Source organism: Chroicocephalus ridibundus, chromosome 8 (assembly GCF_963924245.1).
Source record: "Chroicocephalus ridibundus chromosome 8, bChrRid1.1, whole genome shotgun sequence".
Taxonomy (NCBI): Eukaryota; Metazoa; Chordata; class Aves; order Charadriiformes; family Laridae; genus Chroicocephalus; species Chroicocephalus ridibundus.
The window spans coordinates 31,439,045-31,451,914 of NC_086291.1; the positions used below are offsets into that span (position 1 = coordinate 31,439,045).

General features: G+C 57.2%; 1 protein-coding gene across 4 annotated transcripts in view; it reads left to right on the plus strand.

Moving 5' to 3' along the window:
• The first annotated feature begins 7,218 nt into the window (after window positions 1-7,218).
• The window catches only part of NOTCH2 (notch receptor 2), a 91,097-nt gene continuing 85,445 nt past the window's right edge, over window positions 7,219-12,870 (plus strand). For 3 of the 4 annotated variants that reach the window (XR_010072151.1, XM_063342902.1, XM_063342903.1), the window contains exon 1: window positions 7,219-7,427. Coding sequence is in view for 3 of the 4 variants with exons in the window: in XM_063342902.1 (XP_063198972.1) it covers window positions 7,346-7,427 (82 nt within the window). In the remaining variant the exon portion in view is untranslated. The remainder of the gene's footprint in view (window positions 7,428-12,870) is intronic. The other variant, XM_063342901.1, reaches the window with a different exon arrangement.

Here is a 12,870-nt window from a genome sequence, read left to right on the forward strand (position 1 = left end):
AGCAAAGCAAAGTCCTGGCACCTCTGCAGCACCTGAGCTGTGAGGGTGAGGGGGGGAGAGCCGGGCTCTCCCCAGCCCCACGGCGTGCCCGTTGCTGCTGGGAAACCCTCGGCATAGGGTACAGGCAGAGAGTGGCAGGGTGAAAAGGAAAAGGGGGTGCTAAAAGCAGCTCCCGAGGTGCCTTGGGTCCTGCTCTGCCCAGCGCAGAGGTGACAAGCCTCGTCGCAAGCGCAATCTCTCAGAAAAGCTGTCGGTTTTGGCTGTGCTTGCTGCTACCACTGCTCAGCTCAGGTCACCCCGGGTGTCCCTGTGTTCACGGGGCTGGGATGACTGTTGGGGGCACCGTGCGTGGCCGTGTCCACCCTGGCCCATCGCAGGGCTGCGCTGGGCATGCCGGTGCTGGGTGGCGGGGGTTTTTTTCCCCCGGGCGTCTGAAAAATGAAGCGGCGAGAGCGGACCAGCAGAGCTGGTTCCTGGGCGATGCCAAACCTGCTGTGGGTGGGAGAAGAAGAGTGCAGCGGAGCGGTGAAGGCTGGTAGGGTGGTCCGGCCGTGGTGACAAATATAAAGCGGATCCCACCTGGCAGGGGCTGTGGCCGTGCTCTGCACCGTCACCCCTCCGGGGAGCAGCCGCTCGGGCGCTGCAGGGTTTTGGTTTCTGCGTTTACTCGGGCACCAGCTGCTCGCCCTGCTTTGAACCAGCTCCTCGAGCTCACAAACCCCTTTTTCGGGCAGGTTTCGAGAAAAAAAACCCCACTTTCAGCATCTTTCCCTCTGAGGCCCTGGGAGCGGTTTGACCCCGGGCGGTTTCTGGCAGCTGCTTCGCCATGAGTGAACACGCCAGCGGTGCAGAGGGCTGTGACAGCGTCCCTGGGCAGGGTAAGTGCTTGCCCAGGGCACACGGTGCTGGGTAACTGCCTGCGCAGCGTTGGCCAGGGCGGTAGGGCTTGGGGTTCAGCCTTCGAGCGCCCTGGTCCTTGTCCTACCTCCCTGGGGGGCTGCCATGGGGCCACAGCAGCTCTGCCTCTCTGGGGGGCTCTCCATCCCACCGGGGACAGGGAAGGATGCCCCGCAGAGCCAAGCTGGGGGGCTCAGAAGGTCGCCTCCCCCCTCTTAGGGTTTGCTGTGCTGCGGTGGTGCCGAGCTGACCTGGGAAGGAGGATGTCGACTTTCTGCTGCCTGAAAATGAAGGCTTTTCAGGTGGAGGGGTGCTGGGCTTGGCGGCTGGCCACAGGCTGGTGGCTGCTGGGACCAGCTCCCTCGCACAGGCCTCAGTCGGGGCCGTGTCCCGTCCCAGGGCACCCCTGAATCCTCCCGCCCCCGCCGTCCGGGGTGACGCAGCTGGGCTGGTCCCCAGCCCCGAGCACTCAGCAAGCCCCAGGGCAGGACGGGGGGCACCCACCTGGCCCCCTCCTCGCTCCATCCCCGTTCACCCCCCAGAGCTGACCCTTTTTGGGTGTCCCTGGGGGTCTGGCGGCTCCTGAGCCCCTGTGTCCAGCACCGGGGAGAGGTGGGGTACAACCCCTCCGCCACGGATGCTCTGCCCATGCTTCCTGCACCGCCTCCCACCCAGCTGCCCACGCACATCCCCGGCTCTGCTTCCCGGGGCAGCCGTGCCACCTCCCTTCCCAGCCTGTCCCCCTTCTTGGGGACCCTTTGGGTCCCCTGTGGGTGCACCCCGGGGTCTGCTGGGGAGCCGTGCCCACAGCACCAAGCCCCGCAGTGTCCCACGCGGCTGCTCCCGTCTGGCTGCAGTCATGCCTGCGCTCCCAAACCCGACGGAGGGGATAAAGCAGAAGCTGGGGAGTCCCCGCTTCCCGTGCCCACCCTGGCGGGGCTGCCGGACTCCTGCCACGGGGCTTTCTCCGGGCTGCCGGGAGGAGCCCAGCATGATTTTGACTCATGGCTCTGAAAAACCCCTGCGGCTGGGTCCCGACGCTCTTGCAGAGAGACGATAAACCTGTTTCCTCTGTCGTTGCGTTTTTTTTTTTTTTTTAATGTTTTTCTTCTCCCAGCCTCCCCGCCAGCAGCATCCCAGTCCTGCAGGTGCTCCCTGGCTGCTCCCAGGCCATCCCGGTACCCTCCGCTCCCCTGGCACATCACTCGCTGGAAAAGGGACTCCCCAGTCCCATCACAGCACAGCACCCAGAGCAGAAAGCGCACCCTCCCCATCAGCCGCCACCGGGACCTCCCAAAAATGGCAGCAGACACAGGATTTGCACAGAGGAGTGGAACTAAACATGTTTGCTGGAGCCATGGTGACCCCAAGTCCTCTGCGTGGGTCCCCGTGGTGCTGGAGCCCACAGAACCTGGGGGGTGTGTGGCACCCCGGGACCTTTCCTGGAGCTGCGCGTCCCCTGTGCACGGCCACAAGCCCGTCACAGCTGCGATGGCAGCCTGCCCTGTGGTGGCTTGACCCGGGCTGGATGCCAGGTGCCCACCAAAGCTCCTCTATCGCTCCCCCTCCTCAGCTGGGTGGAGGAGAGAAAATGCAACGAAAGGCTCACGGGTTGAGGTAAGGGCAAGGAGAGATCACTCACCAATTACCGTCACGGGCAAAGCCGACTTGACTCGGGGAAACTAGTTTAATTTATTACCGATTGATTCAGAGGAGGATAATGGGAAATAAAAAATAAATCTTAAAACACCTTCCACCCACTCGTCCCTTCTTCCCAGCCCTAACTTCACTCCCGATTTTCTCCCCCTCCTCCCCCAGCGTGGCACAGAGGATGGGGAGCGGGAGGCTGCAGTCAGTTCATCACACATGGTCTCTGCTGCTCCTTTCTCCTCGGCGGCGGCGGGGAAGGCAGAGGGTACGAATTCCCTAGGGGGATTAAGCGGAGCAGCCGAGGCGGCTCAGGGCACATTCCTGCAGGGCCTGAGGCGGGAATGCCTTTGCACTTCTCTCTTTCTTGTTAAGAGGAGACTGGCTGGCAGGTAAGGCAACCGCGGCGTAAGCCAAGTCATGTGAACGCTAAGGGTTAGCAGACGAGCCACAGGACAAGCTATTTGTGGCGCGAGCACAAGGCTGCCAGCCCCGGGGATTTTGTTGGAAGCCTCTCTCCCTCCCGTTTCTTCTTAAGCCTCTTGGCTGCTGACGTCTTGCAACTCTGTAATACCCTCAGCTTCCATTTTACCGGGGTTCCAGCTCTCCTGTCTGCCAAAGAGAAAGCTGGGATATACGACTCGGGTATGTCCCAAGGGACCCCCAAACCGGGGGCAGGTAAAAACGAGGCAACGTTTATCTGGGTGTGTAAAACGCTGGGCCTGACACCAGGCGGGCGTTTGGGTGTGGGCTGGGCTGAGGTTTGACTGCCCAAACGGCCAGAAATGTCACTGAAAGGTTATTGCAAGAAAACACCCTTTATTCTGAAAGAGCCGCTGCAAAGCTGGTGAAGCTGGTGAAACTCCAAGGTGAGGGACAGAGAAATACTACGCCGCTCGCTGAGAGTGCACAAACCCCCCCCCAAAACCACCTCAGACTGTTTAAATATGTTTTGCCTTCTGTGGGGAGGGCACGGCAGAGCCCCTGGGCATCTTTGCCCGGCAGCGTGTCCCCCACGCCGGTTGCAGAGCCACAGGGGATGTGGGGAAGTGGGTGCCATCCCCGTGGGCTTCCTCCCCGCAGGGAGCAGGATGCCTTCCCCCCACTGTCGCAGGCAGCCATGCCGTCTGCAGGCAGAGATCAGCCCCTCAGCATCACCCGGGAGGTCCCTGCTGAACAGGGGGGACCCAGATGCTGCCACCGCCAGTGACAGCTCAAGGGATGGCATACGGGGCTGGCTTTGAAGCAGTAGGGCAGGAAACCTGAGAAGCGCTTGGGCTGAGAGCGGTCTGCACGCGCTGGGACCAAAATGGGTGCTCTTGTGGGGCAGGCAACCAAAATCATCGTGGCGTGAGACTCCTGACGTGGAGCCACAGAGAGGGCTTGATCTCCCTGCCTTTGTCAGCCAAAGTGCCAGGATTTCCCTAATTGCCAGGGCCCTTTAACGAGCGATCCTGTGGATATGGAGTCTGTTCAGCTCTCCTAATCCCTCAGCTGGCATCGCTTCCAGCACTGGAGCACACCCAGCCCTCTGCCAGGCACCAGCACCCTGCCCACCACCCTGTCCATCACCCTGCCCATCACCCTGCCCACCACCCAGTCCACCACCTTGTCCACCATCTGGCCCACCACCCTGTCCATCACCCTGTCCACTGCCCTGTCCATCATCTGGCCCACCACCCTGCCCGCCACCCTGTCCATCACCCTGTCCACTGCCCTGTCCATCATCTGGCCCACCACCCTGCCTGCCACCCTGTCCATCAACCTGCCCACCACCCTGTCCATCATCTGGCCCACGACCCTGCCCGCCACCCTGTCCATCACCCTGCCCGCCACTGTGTCCATCATCTGGCCCACCACCCTGTCCATCATCTGGCCCACTACCCTGCCTGCCACCCTGTCCATCACCCTGCCCGCCACCCTGTCCATCATCCTCTCCATCACCCTGCCCACCACCCCGTCCACCACCCTGCCCACCACCCCATCCGTCATCTGGCTCACCACCCTGTCCAGCACCCTGCCCACCTCCACCACCCCAGGTGGGCCAGAGCTCAGCTCCTGCACCCAAGCAAGACACTCCATGGGAAAAGCAGAGCAAAGCATGGGGGAAGCCAGCTGGAACTTATGGAAACCCTTGCCAGAGCCCTCCATTTCCAGCACTGGTCACCTCTGGGTGGGAAACTGGGTGGAAAATGGTGCGTAGTAGGGCTGGAGGGTCTCTTCTGCCTGTGGGTGCTCTGTGTGACGAACCTTCACTGATTTGCATATGGTGTTGTTAGTGGGACTGTGACGGGGTGCGTAAGATGAAGCAATGCTGAGACACATTTTGAATTCCTCTGCAAACAGCTTATTGCTTATGAGACAGACCCATGGGGATGGTGGGGAAGGAACTGAGGAGCTTTGCCAGGGGGACGCAGAGGGGCAACTGGCCCTGTCCCCTTCCCACCCTGCCCTGCGTGTTCCCTCCTGGCATGGGCCACCCACCTGGCCAGGGCGACCACGGGTAGCTCAGTCCTCACCTCCCCCACTGCAAAACCCACACTGCCCATCCAGGTCGGGCCCCTTCAAGCCTCTACCACGTAGAGGACCTGCTGGGGGCTGCTCCCACCCCCTTTCTCTGCCTGACAGAGCTGCCGCGGGATGCTCTTCCCCGTGGGAACCCGAGCCCACGTCCACCTACGAGAGCAGGGTTAGAGTGGGGAGATGGCAGCAATCATCAGGTTCCCCAGACCCACGGGAGCCAAGCGACACCTTCCCTCATCAGGGCTGGATTCCCCCTGGAGCCCCACTTTGTCAGGTGGAGCTGGTTGCCCTGATGGCAGCTTCCGAGAGCTGTGCCGGGGCGCCGCGGATGCTGTCCCCATGCTGGGGGTCGGTGCCTTGTGCTCAGGTGAAGTGAAACGCAGAGGATGGAGGACTGGGCTGCTTTGAGGTGAGGGATAATGAGTGATGCTCAGCACCGGGGGGAGCTGGGAATGACAGCTTTGGGTGAAACACCAGGATTCCCCCTGAATTAGCTGCATTAGGGAGAGCAGCCCCAAGCCCTGCCTGTCCCAGGCACATTCCTGCCTGTCCCTCCTCGACCCCCAGCTTGGCTTCATGATAATTTTTTTTTTTAAAGCACTGATTGCTGCCACCTATAAGTTTGTAAGTGGAAAATTTTGGGCGTGCTGAGGGTCTGGCCTCCACCTCGGCAGGCGAGGAGCTGCGGGGAGGAAAATGTGCCAGGAGCAGCACCATCGTCTGCCTGCCAGCGGCTGTCGGAGCAGCGATGGGAAGCTCTGGCAGGACGGTGGGGGATTCGTCACCCAGGCTGCATTGGCACACCTGGAAAAACCATCTTGGTGGCCAGGCACTGACCATCCAGCTCCACGCTCTGGGATCTGGCGAATTACAGGCACAAAACAGGGAGGTTTATTCATTGCCCACCCCCTCCACCCCCCCCCTCCCCCGAACACGGCACAATCCTGCCTTCACCGGCCAGGCTGCCCCGCCAGCCCCGCACACAAAGGGCTCTCAGTCTGTGGGGAGCTGCAGCCAGGGCAGAAGGGATTTTTAGCGCTTGAAATGATGGCTGAGCACTGGGCGGGGGGAATCTCGAGGGCCCACTGCTCTCCCGAGACTGCCCCCTCCACAGGAATCTGTCTTCCTGGGCTTTTGCAGCACGAGCTGCTGTGGGGCAGAGCTGTGGGGCCGCGCCATGGGGCAGTGAGCTCGCCCTGCCACCACTGCCACCACCCCACAGCAGCGTCATGGCTGTGTCCTCCATCCCTCCATCCTTCTTCCATCCTTCCACCCCTCTATACTTCTTCCATCCCTCCACCCCTCCATCCCACCACCTCTCCACCCCTCCATCCCTCCATCCCTCTATCCCTCCATCTCTACATCTCTCTACCCCTCCATCCCTCCACCCTTCTATCCCCTCCATCCCTCCATCCATTCACCCCTCCATCCCCTCCAACCCTCCATCTCTCTACCCCACCACGCCTCACCCCACAGCAGTGTGATGGCTGTGTCCTCCATCCCTCCACCTCTCCGTCCCACCACCCCTCCATCCCAGCATGCCTCACCCCACAGCAGCGTGATGGCTGTGTCCTCCATGCTTCCACCCCTCCACCCGTCCACCCCTCCATCTCTCCACCCCTCCATCCCGCCACCCCTCCACCTCTCCATCCCTCCACTCCTCCATCCCTCCACCTCTCCATCCCTCCATCTCGCCACCCCTCCACCTCTCCATCCCTCCACTCCTCCATCCCTCCACCTCTCCATCCCTCCATCTCTCAATCCCACCATGCCTGACCCCACAGCAGTGTGATGGCTGTGTCCTCCACCCCTTCACTCCTCCATCCCTCCATCCCACCACCCCCTCCATCCCTCCATCCTTCCACCTCTCCACCCCTCCATCCCTCGACCCCTTCACCCCTCCACTCCTCCACCCCTCCACCTCTCCACCCCTCCATGCTTCACCCCACAGCAGCGTGACGGCTGTGTCCTCCATCCCTCCATCTGCACTGCCACCTTCCCCCCGTCCCCGTCCCCGTCCCCGTCCCCGTCCCCGTCCCCGTCCCCGTCCCTGTCCCGTCCCCCCTCGCGGTCCCGGAGGGGCGCCCCCTGGCGGCGGGCGGGGCAGTGTAGGGCGGGGCGTGGCGGGCGGCGCGGCGGAGGGAAGCGGGGGTGGTGCGTCTCGGCCCGTGTCCCTCCGCGCGGGGCGTCCGCAGGCGCCATCGGAGGCCGGCAGATCCCTCCGCCTCGCGTCGCGCCGCGCCGCGCCGTGCGAGTGGCGGCGGGAGCGGCCGTGGCCATGGCCCGCGGAGCGGGGCCAGCGTTCGCTGCCCTCCTCGGCCTGGTGCTGGCCGTGCTCAGCCGCGCCGACCCCGCGGCCGGTGAGTGCCGAGTTGGGGGCGGGAGCAGGGGGAAGAACGGCGCCGAGGGGCTGCGGGGGCCCGCGGGGGGTGAGGCGGTGCGTGGGCGGCGGGGCTGAGGGGCTGCCCGGAGCCGCGGGGGAGGACCGGCCCCTCTCTCCCGACGCCGCTTCCAACGGGACGGCGGCCGTGTCACCTTCCTCCCTTGGGGGCGCGGGTGTGGGGGGGGGAGGCCGTGCGTGGGGTGTCACGGCGGGGGGGGGATGGGGGGCCCCGCCGGGACCCCACGCTGAGCCGGGCCCGCGCTGGGGGGTGCTGCGGGGCGGCCCGGGGCGCGGAACGCCGTGGGGGGGGGTGTCTCCTGTGGGGCGCCGGTCTCCCGTGGGAGACTACGCGTAGCAGAAAAGTGACAAAGTGACATGGAAGTCGTGCCTGGAGTGGCAGGGCTCGCTGGCGACGCCGGTGCAAGGAGCGGCTTGGGCGCCCGAGGTTTTTATTTTTCTCTCTTTTTTTTTTTTTGGTTTCAAAACACGGGGGAGAACGGTTTGCTGCTTCCCGTCCCCTGGAATGCCGATGCGCCGTGTTCCTTCCAGCCGCTTTGTTGAGGGAATACCTGTGCACAGAGAAGGAATTTCTCTGTATCCCCGTCCTCTAACTGTTAATCGGTTCAGGCGCGATGGAGCCCTGTGTGCGCGCATCCGAAGGAACGGCTGCTCTTCGTCACTGCTGCGCGTTGGCATTTGCAATACGTTTTCCAGCTGGGGAACGCGGTCCATGGCCTTAACTGTCGGGTTCCGATGGATTTTGTGCCTTTCGCAGCTCCCGGAGAACGGTGTGTGCAGCCTTGCAGCACATTAAAGCTGTGGAGGACCTGCGGTCATTGATTGCTTATGTGTCTCCTCGCTCCTCATTCTTTCTCCCTTTTGGCTCCAGAGAGGCCGGGTGGCTCTTCAGGTGGCTCGTGAAGAGTCACAGAGCGACTCGGGAGTGTCACCCCGTGTGGCCACGGGAGAAAGTTGGTAGTGGAAGTTGTTCAGTGCGTGACCGAGCGAGACGCTGAGAATTTCAGTGATTTTATGCTTTAGTATTGTTTGGTTAGGCGTGGAAGCTCTTGGCTGTGGAGTTTTGACCGCTACCGCTGTTTTGGATACAACATAGTCAGGTTAATCAATCTATCTGTCTGGTTTGTCATTGAAATGGTCATTTTTTGTCTCCTGGGAGAAATATTGGTTGTGGGTCTTGTTCTTGGTTTTTTTTTTGGTTTTGGTTCTGCCGCCCCCCCCCGCCAGTAACCCTTTCTGAAATCTGACTTGCTTGGTTTTACCAATATGTTGCAAGAAAATGGTTGGATTTAAAAAAAAAAAACCAACACAAACCCAGCTAAATCTATTTTGTCAATGTGTTTTGGCTAGCTTTTCTCAAAAGGGGCTGCAAAAATAAAGGACCTTTGAAGGGTAGGTGTCTTATAGATTCAGAAATGCGTTTTCTTGGTAGGGTAGAGGTGTGGTGCATGGTAGGACTGTTATTTCTGGAAGTGGCTTACACAGCCCAGTAAGACGGCAAAATGCTATTTTTTGCAAAGGCTAGATGTCGTGGCCGCTTGGCTAAGATGTAGCTTCGTAGCAGCAACTTATCAGCTTATTGCTAATGATGTTGCTAATAATCCGAGGTTCCTTCTTGGACAGGGCCTGAGAGGAGAAGTAGCTGTGATATCGCTTGTTGTCACTTGCCTGGGCACGGAGGTTGAGGTCCTCCCATGCTTAGAGGTTTTTTGGCCTTGTGGGTGAAATCCCTTCCCAGTGCTAAACAAAGGCTGGTCGCCAGAGGTGACAAATCTGGACTGAAAATGCCTCCTGTTGTTCGTGAGAATATTGACCCACATCTGGTTCTTGAGAGCGAGAGCTGTGGCTGGAATTAATGGGAAAGGGAGAGGTGAAGTCACCGAAAGGGTATTTTTCAGGTTGCATATTCAACTGCCTCGATGCTCTTGTGCAAGAGAGGGCAGGTATCTGACGTCATCCCTCTTGGTCAATAAATAGGAGGCTTCTGGATGCACCCAGCTCTATGGTTTGGACGACTCAACTCTGCCTCATCATGCAAGCCCAGTGGTGCAGCAACTGGCTTTTCCAGTTGGGCCGTTTAGTTTCGCACAAGGCTGCGGTGGAAGCTGCAGTAAGCTGGGGTGGGGCGGCAACACCTCGGGATCTTCTCCCGATAATTGCTGTGAACGATTTGCTCCTCTTCTGATCCGCAGTGGGTGAAGCAGGAGTCCTTGTGGGTAAAAGCCTGCCCTAATCACAGAATCGTAGGGTTGGAAGGGACCTCTGGGGATCATCTGGTCCCAACCCCCTGCCGGAGCAGGTTCACCCAGAGCAGGTGGCACAGGAACGCGTCCAGGCAGGTTTGGAATGTCTCCAGAGGCGGAGACTCCACCACCTCTCTGGGCAGCCTGTGCCAGGGCTCTGCCACCCTCAAAGGAAAGAAGTTCCTCCTCACGTTGAGATGGAACTTCCTATGGTCAAGTTTGTGCCCGTTACCCCTTGTCCTGTCCCTGGGCACCACTGAGAAGAGCCTGGCCCCATCCTCCTGACACCCACCCTTTCAGTATTGATAAGCATGGATAAGATCCCCCCTCAGTGGTCTTTTTTGCAGACTGAAAAGACCCAAATCCCTCAGCCTTTCTTCGTAAGAGAGATGTTCCAGTCCCTTCTTCGTCTTGGTAGCCCTTTGCTGTCCCCTCTCCAGCAGTTCGCTGTCCTTCTTGAACCGGGGAGCCCAGAACTGGACACAGTCATTATTAACCGTCATTGTTAACTCTCAGGTTTTGCTAAGCCCAGTTTCACCAGATCGCCGTTGACCATCAGTGCGTCCTTCTAACAGGCTGCAAGACGTTTTTAATGTAGAGCAGCGCTGATGTGGACCACGGTTTGAGATCGTCTTCAAACAGTGAAACTTTTGAGGACTTTAGATAACGCTGATGATGCCGGTCCTGCTTGATAAGGATTTGCTTACGGAAGAGCAAGTTTTACTCGATCTTCTGAAGGTGCTACTGTCTGTCGAATTCGTTCTTATCAAAGATGCTGATTTAGACTTTCAAAAGGGAGCGTGATGAGAATCTGGCAAACTTGCATCACTTCCTGCAGGGCATCACTTAGTCAGATTAGAAAGACGTGAAGGTCCTCTCGCCGACATTCTCAGGACTTGAATCCTTGGGAAAAGAGGACTTACGCCTCTGGTGGCGTTTGGCATTTGACTCTCGTACAATGGGTGGGTTGGGTTTTTGTTGGCTTCCACGGCTATTTCCCTCCCTCCCTTTTTTTTAGGTGTCTTGCAGCTGTTGTAATAAGTGAGTAATTCTCTTCAATATGTGCTCTGGTCCTGTTTTCCAGCTTCTCCCATTTTCAAAACCGGTGTCTGTGCTGTGAGGGGGTGGGTGGATGAGCGGCTGGGGCTTGAAGCCAGGACAAGCAGTAGGTGAAGGAGAATCAGGGGGACTCTGGCAACATGTTTCTTCCCGACTTTGATTTTGCTGTTAAGTAAAATTCCCAACGGCCACAATTTGTAACTTCAGATGTCACGTAGTTTCCTTTGAGTTTGTACTCTTGCCTAATGACTGCAAAGCCGAGGAATGATACCGTGATTATTAATTCTCACCCTTCCTTTGGGGCACGCTAGGGAAGTATCATCCATGATGGGGGAGTGAAGAGCTTCCCTAAGCATCCGTGTTAAAAAGTCATTTTGTAGTTATATTCTTCGTTTCTATGAATTCACTCTGAAATCATCTTGCCAACAGAAGTCAAGGGCTGTCAGTGCCCATCGAGAAGAAACAGTGCTTATATGCTTCTAAACACGGTCATCTGAGAGCTGCAGAAATAATCATTCGTTCTGTTTGGAAAATAGTCTGTTCCTAGGGCACAAGTCCTTTTTTTAGACTGCTACGAGGATGAAAAAAGCGCTTTGTATCTCACAATGGCACGGGCGTCTGCTGTTTGTTCCGCACAGCAAGTTCTTCATCTCGTTTCTCCGACATCAGCCTGGAGGGGCTGCGGAAGCGATGCTCGGCACAAGCGGCGGGGCCGGCGTTTCTGCACAGGCACACATTGCTTAACGTTCAAATTAATAAAGATTTAGTGCTGGAGAATGACGGAGGACTTTGGAGAAGACGCGAGCTCTGCCAGATTGCCATGGAAACACCAATACCTCTTCAGCTCTTTAATTGCCTTCCCTACATTTTTTTTTTCTTGAAAACTTTTTTTTTTTTTAAACAGAGCTTTATGCTGCTGTTCTGTATTTTAAGCATTTTGGCTTTGTTTGGAAAACTGAAAATAGGGGAGGGCAAGGAACAGTAGCTGCGCAAGGAAATAGAGAATATGACAACTGACAGACTTTCCAAGTGTGTTACGAGTTCATCCTGAATTCCATATGTATTATAACTTGTAGTTTTTCACCAGGAACAGTGTCACATGAGCTGTAGCTGCGTCTGATAGAAATAACAGTCTTCCCGCAGGCTCTTGGGCCTAAGACCCCAAGGGCAGAAAAACTTCCACTCTATCTCTGAATTTGCCCAATGGTTCCCAGCTCTGTTATTAGGAGGGCCAATTAGTAGTTTTTGCCAGTTCCTGGAAGTTCAGGGGTGAGATTTTTAAATGGATGATGGCAGGGCGTGCGGTTTTGTGTGTCCGAGGGCTTAATGTAGTCAGATTTGCTGTTAGCACTCCTTGAGTTCAAAAAAAAAACAAACAAACCCTCATGAACTTTGAAAGCAAAATTTCTTCTTACTGATTTGTTCTTATAAAATCCGCTTACATGTTTTCTTTTGCGCTTTTCTGACAAAGCCTTGAAAAGCTAGTGAGGAAAACCAGTTTAGGCACTGGGGTTTTTTCTCTCAAAAGGTACGGGCTGTTGGCTGAGTGCCTTCACACTTCTCGGAGCTCTGCTCAGCTGATGAGCCTTGTGTTACCCAATTGATTTCAGGCCTTTGTGTGTAAAAACGGTGGAGATGTCTTAATAATCCGATTAAAGCACTTTTACTTTACAGATGATTCCTATGCCTTATGGACAAGCTTTGTCCTTTACTGACTACCTTCTGTCTGTGATGTGCAAACTGCTCAGCTGGCTTAAATCCCCCAAATATTAACGTTTTATAACTCTGTGCTAAATATAAGGCTTTATCGTTTTTTCACAGTAAGGATTTTTTTCTCCTTTGGTTTTTCCCCCTCCCCGTGTGGCTGCCATGGGATGATCTGTACTTTGAAAATATGAAAATGGGTTTTTCCTTTCTTTTTTTAGCTAGCGCTTACTTACTAGCGGGTTCTTCCCTAGTATGTAATCTCACTGGAACTGTAATCTGTTGAGGTTAGTGAATAGCGTAATTAGTTATCGCTCCTTTGTGGTTTTCCTGCAAAATTTGGTTATCTTTGGGTATTCTCTCTGTTTCTGCAGTGCTTCTTAGTCCTTACCAGCT